This window comes from Sphaeramia orbicularis, chromosome 6 (genome assembly GCF_902148855.1).
Source record: "Sphaeramia orbicularis chromosome 6, fSphaOr1.1, whole genome shotgun sequence".
NCBI classification, from domain to species: domain Eukaryota; kingdom Metazoa; phylum Chordata; class Actinopteri; order Kurtiformes; family Apogonidae; genus Sphaeramia; species Sphaeramia orbicularis.
In genome coordinates, this window is record NC_043962.1 from 1,790,364 (window position 1) to 1,807,433 (window position 17,070).

Below are 17,070 nucleotides of genomic sequence, written 5' to 3' on the forward strand. Positions count from 1 at the left end.
AGATGCTAATTGTTTGTTGACTGGATGCTGTTTTCATGATGTTGCTGGTATGTGGGATGAATCAAATGTTGCTCTTAGTTTTTTCTGATGATTTTATATGGTGGAGCTTTCATTTTTAATTTTTATAATCTGAATTCATGGAGCATAGAAGTGGCTGATTTCTCTTTAGGGTTTAGAGCAGGTGTGTCAAACTCATTTTAGTTCCGTTCCACATACAGCCTAATATGATCTAAAGTGGAACGGACCAGTAAAATAATATAAATAATAGGTTAAGAACTTATAAATAATGTCAACACTAAAGTTTTCTCTGTTTTTGAGTGAAAAAAGTAAAATTCCGTATTGAAAATGTTTACATCTTCGAACTGTAGTTGAACACAACATGAACAAATATGAACAACCTGAAAATTCTTAAGAAAATAAGTGCAATTTTAACAATATCAGGCCTTAGTTTATCATTTATGCATGTGCATTACAAAGTACAGATCACAGTGGATCTACAAATACACCAAATATTTAATAACAGGCAGAATATTGGTAAAATACTACATACGTCTCTTAAGAAATTTCATATTGTTCATATTTGTTCAGGTTATTCACATTTTTTGTAAAAGGATAGTCTGTAAATATAAACTTTTTTGTATAATTTTATTTTTTTTGTTTTTACACTAAAAAAAGACAAAAATTAGCGTTTTTCATTATTTCTAGGTTGTTATGATTGTATTTTACTGGTCTGACCCACTTCAGATTGAATTGACCTAAAATGATTTTCACATCCTTGATTGTTAATATCTATAAATCACACGCTTGTAATATGTTCATCTTGCGGTGCATTGTACGGGTTTTTTGTGTCTCTTTTGCATTTACATGTGGCAATTTTTTCATCCATGTATAGTTTGTAAATATTTTTAACTGCTCTCAGACTCAGACTGAATCCTCCCCTTAAAGATTTTGATTTTGTTTGCGTTTTGTACACTGTTTTGTGTCTTCTCTTTGGTCATTTTTAGCTACTTTTTAGGTTGTTTTTAAGGCTGCACGATATTGGAAAAAACTGACATTGCAATTTTTTTAAACTCTGCAATATACACTACCAGTCAAAAGTTTGGACTCACCAGGTTTTTCTTTATTTTCATGACTATTTACATTTACATTTACATGTATGCATTTGGCAGGCGCTTTTTTCCAAAGCAACTAACAGTGGAAAACCAAAATTTTAAAAAATAAATAATAAAAATAAATAAAATATGAGAATAGATTAAAGACATAAAGTAGCTGTACAAAAAAACAGTGTCGTACAGAAGATTAAAAAGCAAAATTATAGACTAAAAATACAAGAATAGATTAAGAAGACATAAAAACAGGTGTACAGTTAAAACAGTGAAATATTTACATTATAGATTCTCACTGAAGGCATCAAAACTATGAGCAAACACATGGAATTATGTCGTTAAAAAAAGTGTGACATGACTCAAAGCATGTTTTTATTTTAGATTCTTCAAAATAGCCACATTTTTTCTTGTATTACTGCTTTGCACATTCATCAGTTTTGTCTGCGTACCCAGCCCTACCTTAAAAACCTAATATTCTGTCCAGTATTGATCAAGCCTTTTCTTCAGGTTCACTTTTTTATCCCCTGTAAACCAAGCTTGTGTTGTCAACAGACTGACCCCCCCCACCCCACCCCACCCCCCAAAAGACCTTTTCAAAGCTGGAAAACATCTACAGACCAGGAAGGAAGCGTATTTTTAGGGTGGAAGCGCTCGGACTTGGCCCAGTCCACTGTCGGCGCGGCGTTACAAACCCTGCAGCGCCTGACTGTTTGTTAGTTTCCAGCGAACGAGCGAGTGAGGGTTTATTTCTGCATGTGTCTGTGCGTCTCTGTCCGTCCATCTGTCAGGCTTCACCTACGACAGATTGTGGTGTGGACACGGTGATGACTTCTGTTTTCTGTCTGAATGAGGGGCTGAATCAGTAATGAAGCACATCCTGCTGTTTGTGATTTGACTTTCTGACCTTCCCCGTCTCTCTCTCTCTCTTTGTTTTTTCTCTGTGGTGGCTCTACAGTCCAGAACTCCAGCGCTCGTCTTTGAATGCATCAAACACAGACTTTAAGGTACAATCACCTGTCTGCTGCATGCCTCTGTAGGACAGTAATCATTCAGAGGGAAAAATGGGTGAAGTTTGGAATGTTTTTTCAGTCTTATTAGAACCCTGATCCATTTTTTCCCCTCCTCCAGGAGCTGTACCAGAAGTTGACAGATTATGATATCCGTTTCTACTGTATGAACTACTGAAGGTGAGACCGTCGGCACACGATTGTCTAGTTCAGTGTTTTTCAACCGTGGGGGCTCCTGGAATTTCTAGTAATTGATAAAAATAAAACTTACTACGGCTAAAATGTGCTTAGAGGTCTTATTTCTGTCTTTGCGCATAAGAAATCAGTCTCAGTGAATCCGCAAAGGAACTTTGTGTTGATAAATGACAGTTGTTCAAATGGACAGGATTTCAGTTCTGTTCAACATGTTGATGCTCATATGAACTGTTTTCAGCTCAAAAATGTCCATTTCACACAATTAATGCTATATTTTCATGTCACAAATGGCCAAGTTCTATTTGTGAACTGAACTGAAAAACAAATCTCTCTTCTTTTAGATTCCCCAGTTTTTCCCAGATCTCTCCTCCATATAACATGTTTTATTTGTACAGGTTCATCTGGAGTATGGTGCTGATCCATCCTGCTTCTGTTCCACCAATACATACATGAAGAATGGACACAGCACTGTTTACATCAACACTTTTACAATAAGAAGCATTTTTATACAGAAAGAACAATTCTATTGTTCTTTCCTCTTAGTCTGATGCTAAACTATCCAATAAATAATAGTGCTCCTAGTTTTTGCACAGGGATCATTAGTGTAAACGCTGACATGGCTGCAGAGCATCAGTATGATGGGATCCACAACAACCATGTCACATCCGTCCACTGACACATTTAGTGTTTTGGTCAGCTGGGATTGTTTTAGATCCACAATACCAACATTTATGAAGAAGAGCACATTAGCAATAGGAAGTCTAGAAGTTTATTCCTAATAAAGTACTGGGACTGACCAGAGCATCATGGGTAATGTCACGTCCATCCACCAGCAAAAGTTTTCAACATACACGTGCTATTCCAAATCCAATATTTATGAAAACAGAGCTTCCACTGTCAAAGAATATCACGTAGTCTGTGCACAAATGGATTAGCATTATTTACACACTTCTATGGCATTTATGACAATTTTTTTGACAAAAATGGCCACTCATTTGACCCCCTAAGGAAATTTTAGCAATTATTATTATTGTCGATTATCGTTTTATAGTGAAACAGGGTTGGAATTTCATGGGTTTGGGTATAAAAAATAGGTATAATGACTGTATTATGCTTTTCTGGATGACTCGATATGTAATAAAAACACTTTGAACAAAAAAAGAAATGTATTACCATTTATCAAAAAAAGAAAAAAAAAACACCCCCTCAGTTGCATGTGTTGGCAGAGTTTAGAACATTTCACAGGACTGCATATTTTTATCCTGGTTTTCTCTAACTGGGTGTGGTGTGTGTGTGGTGTGTGTGGTGTGTTTTCAAGGCTCTGGACTACTGTCACAGCATGGGAATCATGCACCGTGACGTCAAACCCCACAATGTGATGATCGACCACCAGTTGAGAAAGGTGGGTGGTGCCCTATATAGCCTTTTTTTTTTTATTCACACGCCCACAGACATGCATTATTTCAGCCCCTCTTTTTTTTTTTCTCCCCACTCCCGCTGACTATTTTCTGTCTTTCACCATTGTTTTATTAATAGGATGCATTAGAACAGGCTTTAATACACATGGTGTTTAAAACAAAAGCATATACATTAGATTCATACAATAGCAGTTTGGTTTGTTGTTTGTTCCCAGTATTAGAGGCCAGTCATTCACCTCTACTCAAGGGTTGCTTTTATTTACAGTTATACTCAGTAGGGCTGTAAGAAATATCGGTTCTGCAATATATCACTAATAATACTGTATCGATATTAAAAAGTACTGTATCAGTAGTTTTAGGTATTTATTCAAATGCAGATATTGTGGAGGTTCATTTTTGTTTTTGGTTTATATTTAATTATTCTTATTTAACTCTTTAAGTGCCAGACAGTTAAGGGGCTATAAGCCTTAAAAGTGCCACAGAATTTGGCTGTTTTTCAGTATTTCGCGTCGTTTTTATAATATTTGAAGAATCCTGCAGGAAACCGCTCGGTAACATCCGACCGATTGCTGATTAGATTCAAAACGCACCGGACGCAGCCGATTCATCATTGATCGTAATTTGCATAATTTATATTACCCACACACACACACACACACACACACTCTCACACACCCACACCCACCCACCCACACCACACACACACACCACCCACACACACACACACACACACACACACACACACACCCACACACACACACATATACATGCAAACCCACAAGCTCACACATACTTAAGAAGACTGACTGAGCACAGGTAGACCAGAACAAAAATGTACAGGTAAAAGTAAAACATCAGTTTAGGAGGCGCTGTCTCAGGGAGCCTCCGCACCAGGAGGCAGCCGCCGACCCCGGCGACCAGGCACCAGCAACACAGCCCCGCATCCCAACTAGTGGGAGAGGGCCAACTGGGACCCCCACCCACCAGAAGGAGCGGACCCCAGTGAGAGAAGGCGCCACAGCCCCCGAGTCCACAGCCGCCCCCCGGCATGGAGGGCTCCCTCTGATGAAACACTGGAGAATAAGAAACATTAAAAAGAAAAATATTATTCGGTCGCGTGACCTCAAATTCCCGTCTGCTTGGTCTCAAAAGGGGGACACAGAAAGAACGTCATCGAAATGTGAGAAAGAAATGGGGGTGGATGGTTTGTTTTACACAAATATGGCGTGTTCTCCAAAGCCGATCTGATCGGCCCGTGGCACTGAAAGTATTAACACTCTTTTATTAAATAATGTTAGTTTCTTTGTTGGGATTGAACTCAAATCCTGTCTGATGTTAGTTGTGAACTAATAGAATCTGAACATTTGAACAGGATCTGAAACTGGAATGTCTGTAAAACAGAATTTCAGTTTGAACACAGGAACATTTTGAGATATAACATTAGATCCTGTTGGGATCAAATAAAAATGTGTTTAGTGTTTGTGCAGATTTCTGCTGGAATTCAATTCTTGAAAGGAAATAATCATTCAAAAAAAAAAAAAGAAACAAGCAAAAAATTGCCTTTTTAACAGTATTATGATATATTGTGATATATTGTATCGTGATCCTAGTATTGTGATTTGTATCATATCACCAGATTCTTCCTAATACTAAGGTTCTACTATCATCTGACAAACACATTCTTGGTTTCAGAAAGTACGTTCCAGCTTTGTCCAGCAGGGGGCACCAGGCTATCATGTAAAAGTACACAGTCATATGTCCAGAAATGATCATATCACTCATCTGTGGGAGCATGTATTGCTGTAGTGTGATGCAGAGTTAAGATGGGAGTTTTTTATTCTATACATCTAATTTTAAATGCAAATAAGTATGAAACAAGTCTGAAAGAAGGAAAAAAAACTTTAATTTGTGAAAAATTAAATGTCATAGATTTTCCTGGAAAAAAAACACCTTGGAACATTTGAAAAACTCTTGCAGTTTCATTAATTTAATTACTGTAAGCATTCAGCACCAACATCGATATAAAAGAACTTAAATTTGACATTGTCCTTAAGGTTTCTTGGATATTCAGTAAAAATTCAAAAAGTCCAAAAAATGTGACCAAAAATTACAGTTGGAAAGGTTTATACTGTACAAAGAATCATAAAAACTAAAAATATCAAAGTATTTAAGTTGAACTGTAGGATTTTACAAGATCCCATGAATTTTATTATATATATATATAATATTATATATATATGTTTTTTTTACGTGAATTTCTTTTTGATTAAATCCATTGTCTATACATATACATATATATATATATATTATATATATATAACACACATATATATATATATATATATTATATATATATATTATAATATATATAAACTCCTCCAGGAGGAGGAGTTTAAGTATCTCGGGTCTTGTTCACGAGTGAGGGAAGGATGGAGCGTGAGATTGACAGGTGCAGCGTCTGCAGTGATGCGGTCGCTGTACCGGTCGGTTGTGGTAAGAAGGAGCTGAGCCGAGAGGCGAGCTCTCGATTTACCGGTCACTACGTTCCTACCCTCACCTATGGTCATGAGCTTTGGGTCATGACCGAAAGGACCAGATCCCGGATACAAGCGGTCGAAATGAGTTTCCTCCGTCGGGTGGCTGGGCGCACCCTTAGGGATAGGGTGAGGAGCTCAGTCACCAGGGAGGAGCTCGGAGTAGAGCCGCTGCTCCTCCGCGTCGAGAGGGGCCAGCTGAGGTGGATCAGGCATCTGTTTCGGATGCCTCCTGGACGCCTCCCTGGGGAGGTGTTCCGGGCATGTCCCACTGGGAGGAGACCTCGGGGAAGACCCAGGACACGTTGGAGAGACTATGTCTCTCGGCTGGCCTGGGAACGCCTCGGGTCCCCCGGAAGAGCTGGAGGAGGAGTCTGGGAGAGGGAAGTCTGGGCATCCCTGCTTAGACTGTTGCCCCCGCGACCCGGCCCCGGATAAGCGGAAGAGAATGGATGGATGGAGATATATATATATATATATATATATATAATATATAATATATTATATATATATATATATATATATATATATATATATATATATATATAGATAGATAGATAGATAGAGACTTTATTCATCCCACTGGGAAATTTACAGGTTCCAGCAGTATCACAAGCTTAAAAACAACAAAACACAATAGTAAAACAGTAGTAAACAGTACTTTAAATTCCACAGTATGTGTCTTAGTTAGAAATGCTCCATTTGGAAAAAGGCCTAAAAACAGAATATACCGTTTACATGACCCCTGTCCTTAGTGGTGTATGTGTGCTTTTAAACACACTGTATATTTGAACTGGTCCCAGTTATCAGGGCACTGCCTTTGTCAAAACTATGATCGCATAAAGTCATTATTTAGAGCCTTGAGGTATGCCACAGCTCATACTCTGTTACTTTATTACGATACTTTTGTATTCTTTGCTGTTTTCAAAGTTCATCTCTGTGTTTTCCCAGCTACGCCTTATAGACTGGGGTTTGGCGGAGTTCTATCACCCATCCCAAGAATATAACGTCAGGGTGGCCTCCAGATATTTCAAAGGCCCTGAACTGTTGGTGGACTACCAGGTCAAACATGTGAACACATCACACTCTTTTTGTGTTTTGCTCAGATTATTTATTGTAGTTTATTGGATGTTTGCGCTGAATGACAGTGTGGTTTGGCGTTGTGTTTCAGATGTATGACTACAGTCTAGACATGTGGAGCCTGGGCTGTATGTTGGCCAGTATGATCTTTCAGAAAGAGCCCTTCTTCACGGACAAGACAACTATGACCAGGTATCTGAGACACATGGGTGGAGGGAACGGCAGAACACGTGGAATAAATCAGAATCAGTATCTCTTTATTGTCATTGTGTAAGCACAACGAAATTGAGGCAGAGCTCTCCAGTTTAGTGCAAGAAATGACAAGGCACAACAGATGACAGTGAGAAGGCACATTTATTTACACTAGGAAAAAACAAAATAGAAGTACAACCAGGAATGTTTGTAAAAAACAAAATATATAGGAAATGTTCAAATGTCCAACCCTTCTGGGGAAGGTTCACTCAGCTCTCTGTAATGTTTTTGGGATATGCAATCCCAAATTGTTGTCGTGTTTGTACCTTGGACATTTGGAAGAATCAGTGCATAAAGAAGACAGATATCTTGTCAAGATCCTCCTGGTGGTCAGGAAGAAGGCCATAACAAAGAACTGGCTTCAGACTGATGCTCCATCTGATAAACAATGGATTTCAATCATAGATGATAGACTTGTCATGAAACATCTGACATATAAACGGAAGTTAAAGAAAATCTCTTTATGAAAAACTGGGGAAAATGGCTGACACTCAGAGACAAATGTATCTATTAAGGGTCCTTAATATTCTGACACCGATACAAGCTGTTCCTTTCATTTGTTTGTTTTTCTGTTCTTTTACTCTTTTCCTGCTCCTCAGTTTGAGGAGATTGTATTGTACTGATAAAAAATTGAGAAATAAAAACTGTTCAAATAAACAAACAAAATATATAAATAAGTAGAGCAAATAGTATTGGAAATAGTGCAAATGACATGAGAAAGTAAATATTGTAGGATAAATAGAGTGAAAGGATAAAATAAAATGGCAGACTGTAAACATTAGACAGATATTGTACATGTTATAGAGTATGGTGAGGTTATTGCAGTGACATCAGTGTTGTTGCAGGTGTCCTATTAAGGTTTTGTTTGGTTATTTATTATGGTAATAGCTTTGGGGAAGAAGCTATCCGTCAGTCTGTTTGTCCTGGTTTTTTCTGATCTGCAGTGCCGGCCTGAATGACAAAGGAACAGAAATCATTAAATCCTCATTTCTGTTGAGGCTTAAAATAACTGACTGTCAACTTTATTACTCCCTTCAGTTGAAATCACAATCATGCCGTGAGAACTAGATAAACAAAAAGAAACAAATCACATAAAAGGAGCATAAAGCTATACAAGCATTCTCATAGACAATAATACATAAAACATATCAAATATATATTTTTCCTTACATCCATTCATCTATGACCAGATTATACTAACGTTTACAGAAAGTTCACTTTCACATCGCATGAACCGAGGTTATTATCGTTAACGAAAACTAACAAAATGACGAAAACTAGAATTGTAAAAACATTTTCGTTAACTGAAATAAATAAAAACCATAATTCAAAGAAAAAATGATAACTAACTGAAACTGTATTGTGTGTTTACAAACTAACTAAAACGGATAAAAATTCTGGATAAATTTCCCTTCGTTTTCATCTTTGTCAACGTCAGATTGATATAAAATTGATTTATTTCCCTCGAGCAATTTTCTGTGCTGTCACTATACGACACTTTTGGGTCCATCACTTGTGTTCACTTGTGGCTTCCAGTCGTCTTCTGGTCCCCACTCTACCTGGAAACATGGAGACTAAAGCAGCAGAGTCCTGTCTGGGATTTATTTGAATACGACCACAGAGAAGAAGAGAAAGAGACGACTGAACTAAAACTAAACTAAAACTAAGCATTTAGAAAATAACGACAACTAATAAAAACTATCAAACCTGCTGTAAAACTAATTAAAACTAACTGAATTTGAGAAAAAAAAGTCAAAACTAAATAAAACTAAACTAGAATGAAAAATCCAAAACTAGTAGAACCTTGGCATGAATGCTAATTAGCATAATTAAACTGTAAATAAAACGGACCTCACTGACCGCTTTAACTCAAGGGGAATAAGAAGGAAACTTGTGTGGGAACAAGTCTTCACAATCCAAATGTCCGGAAAAATCTGCTTTCCACAAAAGAAACAAGAAAACTTTCCAGGTGCTCTTCGCCACATGTGTCTGTATGCATAACGAGTGCAGCAGCAAAAGCTTCCTGACCCCACAGCGATACAAAAACATTGGTTCCACTATAACATAAGACAGGCTTTATTAGACTGATGTACCAGGTGTCATGTTCCACATTCAGCTAAATTTGATCTGCAGTGGGCCGATCCAGTAAAATTATAATATAATAATATAAATAATGTCAACTCCAAACGTATGTCTGCGTTTTAGAGTGAAATAAGTAAATTTACATAATGAAAAGGTTTACATCTACAAACTATCCTTTCAAAAGATGTGAATAACATGAACAAACTGAAAAAATAAGTGTAATTTTAACAATATTCTGCCTCATTTCCACATGTACGTTATAACTTACAGATCACAGTGGATCTACAAACACACAAAACATTGAGTAACAGGCAGAATATTGGTAAAATTGTACTTACTTCTCTTACATTTCAGGTTGTTCATATTTGTTCATGTTATTCACATTTTACTAAATTATACTTTGTTTTAGTGGAAATACATAAAAAATATTTACATTTACAAACAGAAAAAATTGGAGTTGTCATTATTTATGTGTTATTATGATAGAATTTGACTGGTCCTGCCCACTGGAGATTGAATTGGTCTGAATGTGGAACCTGAACTAAAAGGACTGTTCATATCTTAGTGTAACTTTTGCATTTCACAAATTCATTCCAAGGGCCGGACTGGACCCCTTGGTGGGCCGGATTTGGCCCCCAGGCCACATGTTTGACACCTGTGCCTTATTCCAATGCTGTAGGACAAAACTAGGCTTCAGATTACATGAAGCTGAGATTGTCCTGAACATTTTGACATAAAACACATATGTTTTGTTTTATTCAAGTATCTTGTATAAGAAATACACTACAAACAAAAGTTAAGGATATTTTAATTTTTGGGCTTTTTTTTTTTTCATTTGGGATTCTTGCACAGCGCTTTTTACTTTTTCGTGTGTGAATTGAAACACATTTTTTTAATGACCAGACATAGTTTTATTTACAAATGGCAAAAATGACAAAAAAAAAGAAATATCCTCAACTTTTTGTTTGTCGTGTGTATAAAAACTGAGAAAATTCACTTGGACCTTAGTATGTTGATGGTTTTCCTGAATGACAGTTTGTGTTTTAGTGTCTCTGGCGTCGACAGACAGAGGGCGCTGTGGTTCTAGTGGTGAATGAAACTTCCTCGAGGTTTGACCTGTGACCTGTTGTGTTTTGTAGCTGGTGCGAATCGCCAAGGTCCTGGGGACAGACGAGCTGTTCGGCTACCTGCGGAAATACCACATCGAACTGGACCCGCGCTTCAAAGACCTCCTGGGACAGTAAGTCCACGTGGATCCACATCAGGCTGCATCTGTCGTATAACAGCTGCTCTGGCAGAATGTGGTGTAGAATGAAAAACACTGAGGGACGCCAAAGTGACAGATTAGTTTTTGTACAATATGTGTCCCACTGATAACATACATGTAGATCAGGGGTGTCAAACATGTGGCTGAAAACTGGCCTATGAGATGAATTTGTGAAGTCCAGTAATTGCACTGAAGATATTATCAGTTAGGGCAGGGCTCTCAAACTCCTGTTCTTTCAGGTTCCACATTCAGCCCGATTTGATCTGTAGTGGACTGGACCAGTAAAATAAGAACAGAATAACCTAGAAATAATGACAACTCCAAATTTTTGTCTTTGTTTGAGTGCAAAAAAACCACATTTAATAATGAAAACACTTACTTTTATAACAAAAAGATGTGAATAACCTGAAAAAACTGAAATTTCTTCAGAAAAATCAGTGCAGTTTTACCAGTCTTCTTCCTCCACTTCTCATTAGTCCATGTGCATTCTGGATCAGATCTACAAAGACACTAAACACTGAGGAACAGACAGAAAAGAGTTCAAATTGGGCTGAACTTTCTTTAGACATTTCAGGTTGTTTATATTGTGCAGGTTATTCACATTTTACTGGTACAGGATAGTTTGTAAATGTAAATATTTTCATAATTTAATGTGATTTTTGGCACTAAATTGTGATAATTATAATTTTTATTATTTTCAGTTAATGAAAATGTTTTTTCAATTCTAGTTTTCATCATTTCGTTAGTTTTCTTTAACGATATAACCTTGCTACACATAAAACAAAGTTGACACTGGATGTGTTTTTTTTTTGTTGTTGCAGACAGAGCAGGAAGCGCTGGGAACAGTTTGTGCAGACGGAGAACCAGCACTTGGTAAGTCCTGAAGCCTTGGACCTGCTGGACAAGCTGCTACGTTACGACCACCAACAGAGACTGACGGCCACGGAGGCCATGGAGCACCCCTACTTCTGTAAGTACAGCACACACAGTCCAACCTCACAGTACGAGTCCAATACGTTCCATGTCCGAGCTCGTTTTGTGATTTACTTGCTTTTTCACAAGTCAGTTTTCCTTATTGAAACAAATTAAATATAATTAATCTGTTTCAGCCCCAAAAACCACCCAGAAATCTTTTTTAAGGGTTTTTAAAACAGAAAAACAGTAAAACAGTGAAAAGTCGAATACAAAAAGAGCCATATTTCGAGAATAAAGCCATAATATTACAAGAATGATGTCATACTTTAAAAACAAGCTGGAAAGATGTCGTAATTTATGAGAATAAAGTGGTGGTGTAACCGACAGCTGCAGCCGACCACCTCCAGTCAGTTCCACCTCCACAAAAGGGAGTTCTTACGAAGAAACAAACCCAAACATGCGCGAACTGTCTTCAAAGTCTTTCAACTAGTGCTAATGCTAATGGTGGGTGGAGCTAATAGGCTCAGTATTTGGTGGGCGGGGCTAATAGGCTCAGTATTTGGCCTTTGTGTGTAAACCCCAAATGAAAGTAGAACCTCACAAAATGTTCCAACTTCTACATTATGTGACAGTGGGTACGACTTTCTTTTCGTGAATTATATTTTTCCACCTGTTTTTAAATTGCAACATTATTCTCTTAGTATTATGGCTTTATTCTCGAAATATGACGACATTATTCTCATTATATTACGACTTCATTCTCGTAATATTATGACTCTTTCTGTATTCGGCTTTATTCTCATAACATTACGGGTTTTATCTTGATTTTTTTTTTACTTTATTCTCGTAATGACAAGTGTTTTATTTTCTTACGTGTCCCTAATACGCTGTCATAACGGTGCAAAACAAACTGTAATATTCCGAATAAGAAGGTGCAAATGACATTTAACCCTTAAAGACCCAAACACACACCATCGACCTAAACCATCTACTGATCTAAACTGTTTAATACCTGTTGATCCACTAATTCTATCAATATATGTTAATAATTGGCGTATAATACAGTTCTTCATCTTTTCATGATCATCAGATATGACCATATTTGGACGTTCAGAGGCTCCGTAGTTACCATGGAAACACCGTCATCTTCTACAACATTGATTCCCCAGTGAAACCCATGGAGGTGGATCAGTGACAGTGGATGGACACACTGGGTTTATGATCAGATAATGATATCTTTGCTGAAAACGTAACTTTTTCCTAACTTTATTTCTTTCTGATTTGACATAATAACCTTTGAATTTACTCTGAGCTTTTATGAACATCTACATGAGGGGTAGGCAACCTGTGGCTCCGGGCCACATTTGGTTCTTGGGCCCTTTACCAGTGGCTCAGTGTGGCTATGTCAAAAACCATAAGGAAACGAATAACCCTTTTTCTAAAAAAATAAATAAATACACACACATTTTGCTGTTAATAAAGTGATTCTGATGTTATACAGTTGTAAACATGTAGACTATACTCCAAATGGATATAAAAATTATAATAATAGTAGCTTAATAGTAGCTAGTAGTAAAAGTAGATTACTTTTTAATTTTGAGAAACTGGAGGTATTCGTCTGTATTCTTCATTGCAAAGAAAGTCTTCACATACCAGTTGATTTTTGAATGAAAATAATGACAAATATCACTGTTTTTAGTTCTGTAATGGACAGAAACTTTGATTTATTCTCCACATATTCTGTACAAACTAATTCTGAAGAGCTTCTTAAACAGTTACCACTTTGAGGAACGATATAAGGGGATCTTTTGGCTCCAGACAGTTTTGTTTTTCTGTTTCTGTCCCAAAATGGCTCTTTCGATTGCAAAGGTTGCCGACCCATGATCTACATGATCAGTGAATTAAATACAGGAAAATACATGATTTACACTGAAAAAACTTATAATGAAGAGGATAATATTACAATAAATGGTGATAAATCATTTAAGAAAGGTTAAATACAGAGAAAAATCCATTTGGGGACTAACACAAAACTACCCCTGGGTCTGGGCTACGAAACAACAACAATGAATGTCATGACGCGGTTCGACATTGCCATAAACACAATTACATTGCATTGGCCAGTTCCACTCAAATTGCTCAGGTAGACGTCAGGTTTTCTCTCTTTTTTTTTTTAAACCTAATTTGTGCTTTTTTGCCTCCCTTACACACTTTATGGACAAAAGTTTTGGGACACACTGAATTCAGGTGTCTCCCCTGACAGACAGATGGATGGACGTACTTTATTTATCCAAAACTGGGAAATTACAGTGTAACAGCAGCATAACACGCAATAAAAACAGAATACAAGAGCAAACAACAGTAAAAAGAAGTACAACACAACAAGACTATACATAATAAATTACAAGTATAAAAAAGATCTGGGTAAAGAACCTGGATAATAACAGTAATGTGCCAAAATAAACTATAAGGTTGTAACAGCGTATTAAGGCCACATAAGAAAGGTTAAATATAGAGAAATAAAAATATAGAGAAAAAACCCCATTAAAGTACCCCTGGGTCTTCATGGGTTATGTGTAAATTTATTTATGACCAGGGTTCTGGACTACAAAACAACAACAACAAATGTCATAACATGGTTCAACATTGCGATAAACACAATTATATGCATTGGCCAATTCCACTCAAATTGCTCAGGTAGACGTCAGGTTTTCTCTCTTTTTTTTTTTTAAACTTAATTCGTGCTTTTTGTGCCTCCCTTTCTTCACTGTCCGCACCAAGGTTATCGTTTATGAAAACTAATGAAATGACAAAAACTAGAATTGAAAAACATTTTCGTTAACTGAAATAAGTAAAAACTATCATTAAAAGAAAAAAACGATAACTAACTGAAACTGTATTGTGTGTTTACAAAACTAAAACTATAAAAATTATGGATAAAATTCCCTTCGTTTTCATCTTTGTCAATGTCGGATTGGTACGAAAGCGAAAGCAATTTTAGCTAGCAGCACCATACGACACTTTTTGCTCCGTCACTTGTGTTCACTTGTGGTTTCCAGTCATCTTCTGGTCCCCACTCTACCTGGAAACATGGAGACTAAAGTTGGGAGAAAGCAGCAGAGTCCTGTCTGGGATTTATTTGAATACGACGACAGAGAAGAAGAGAAAAGAGACCACTAAACTAAAATTAATACTAAATCTAAACTAAAACTGAGCATTTAGAAAAAAATGAAAACTAATAAAAACTGTCAAACCTGCTCTCAAAACTATTAAAACGAACTCAATTAGAGAAAAAAAAGTCAAAACTAAATAAACTAAACTAGAATGTAAAATCCAAAACTATTAGAACCTTGGTCCGCACTTGCAGGTTGTTAGCGGTGGCTATATGAAGCTAGCTACTGCGGATTCCACTCGTACTTAAATACAAATATTCTCAGGAGCTGCGACTCATAAAGCAAATGACTGGTATTGTGGTGCACTCATACTGTGAGGTTCTACTGGACAGGACAGGTGGACCATATGGAGGTTAAAGCGGTCTTAAATATGACGTTTGTTTTGTGTCACAGACCCAGTAGTAAGGAGCAGTCTCTGTCCAACTCTGACAACAACATGGTTTCCAGTGGCAACACTACAGCACGATGAAACACAGGTAAGACACTGACGACGCCTGAGAGAAAACAGAAATGGAACTGCAGAAAAACTTCCTGACATGTTTGGACTAATACAGAACAAATTTATTCCACCACCTCCCCCTGTTTGTGTCTGAGACCGTCCAACATCATGAAGTGCTTTATTTGAACACTTTCATTTACAGTGAACGTTAGAGGTTTTGCCATTTTCAACAGGAACGAGGAATCTCTGACTGAATTCACCTTTTTATTTCATAAGTTGAGCTGCTCACTGAGTTTTCTGATAAGTTAGAAATGAATCAAGCGTAACGTCTTATCTTATATCTTATCTTCTCTTGTTGTATCTTTTCTTATCTTCTTTTCTTATCTTTTTTATCTTATCTTTTCTTATCTTTTTTTATCTTTTCTTATCTTAAATACTATAATTTGACGTCTTAATCCATTTTTAACAATGTGCTTTACTCTTTTTTGTTTTGTTGTAAACTGTAAATTTGAAGATTCACAGATAGCCATAATGTTTTAATATTTAAATATCACTTCAGTTAAAGAGCTTCAACAACCATTACAGAAACATAAAAAAGGATTCATTTAGGGCGGCTGTTGAATAAACCTTGCACTGGGTGGTGGTCTAATAAATTTGCTAAGAGCTGTATGTGCTCCAACTCCCTACTTTTGTATCATTTTTAGTCAAATTAATAATGTAATAGATTAAAGATTAAGTGTTTCTCATCTCTGAGTGCAACTGACCCTTCACTGAGCCCCGCCCACCTGGGTTTACTGACATGACACCTGAACCGGACGGAGTGACTGTATCTGCCACCGATTTCTGAAGTAATGTTTTCAAATCAGGAGTTTGTGTTTTGGTTCTTTAGAACCAGAAGTGACCATATTTGGTCAAAAGGGCGGAGCTGTGGGAGTGCCAGCACTGATGTGTGAACATGATCAAGCAGTTGTGTAACAAAAGTAATTTGATGGTCCAGTTCAACCCCTTAAATACACCTACGGTTATTATTCCTGTCAGAAAGGCATTTAAATAAACAGAAACTTGACGGGCAAGCGAGCTGTCGATCACATCTGTCAATCAAAGCCCAACTAACATTAGCCTACTTACACAACAAACAAAAAGTTAAGGATATTTTTCATTTTTTGGGCTAGTTTTTCAGTTGATTCTTGCACAGTGCTGTTTACTTTTTGTGTGTGCATTAAATTGAAACATTTTTTTAATGACCAGACATAGTTTTATTTACAAATGGCAAAAATGACAAAAAAAAGACAAAATAAAATTAAATATCCTGAATTTTTTGGTCTGTAGTATAGTTCCAACCATTACAACTTGATAGTTTATGTTGAAATTAGAAGCTGATTATCACTAACTTTGCAGCTCCCAGTGAAAAATGACTGGGACCGGTGGGAATTAAGCATTTGAGTAAATAAATAAATACATTTTCTAAAGCTGCAACCGATTAATTGACTCAAAGGAATAAAAAAAATCATTCAACCACAGTTCTCCTGAACCAAAGCTTTGTTTCCTTCATTTCTCTGCTGTTAAACATTGGTTCCACTGTTGTGTTTCACACGGACGCTT

General features: G+C 36.8%; 1 protein-coding gene and 1 pseudogene across 1 annotated transcript in view; both read left to right on the forward strand.

The window, feature by feature from the left end:
- The window catches only part of LOC115420536 (casein kinase II subunit alpha'-like), a 30,028-nt gene extending 14,258 nt beyond the window's left edge, over window positions 1-15,770 (forward strand). Inside the window, 11 exon segments of the mRNA XM_030135854.1 lie at window positions 2,062-2,087; window positions 2,089-2,110; window positions 2,235-2,274; window positions 2,277-2,293; window positions 3,627-3,710; window positions 7,212-7,322; window positions 7,432-7,504; window positions 7,507-7,532; window positions 10,814-10,914; window positions 11,763-11,911; window positions 15,423-15,770. Coding sequence (XP_029991714.1) covers window positions 2,062-2,087; window positions 2,089-2,110; window positions 2,235-2,274; window positions 2,277-2,293; window positions 3,627-3,710; window positions 7,212-7,322; window positions 7,432-7,504; window positions 7,507-7,532; window positions 10,814-10,914; window positions 11,763-11,911; window positions 15,423-15,517 — 744 coding nt within the window. The 3' untranslated portion in view covers window positions 15,518-15,770.
- Window positions 15,771-16,879: 1,109 nt separating this feature from the next.
- LOC115420973 (phosphatidylcholine-sterol acyltransferase-like) overlaps window positions 16,880-17,070 on the forward strand; it is a 10,169-nt pseudogene continuing 9,978 nt past the window's right edge.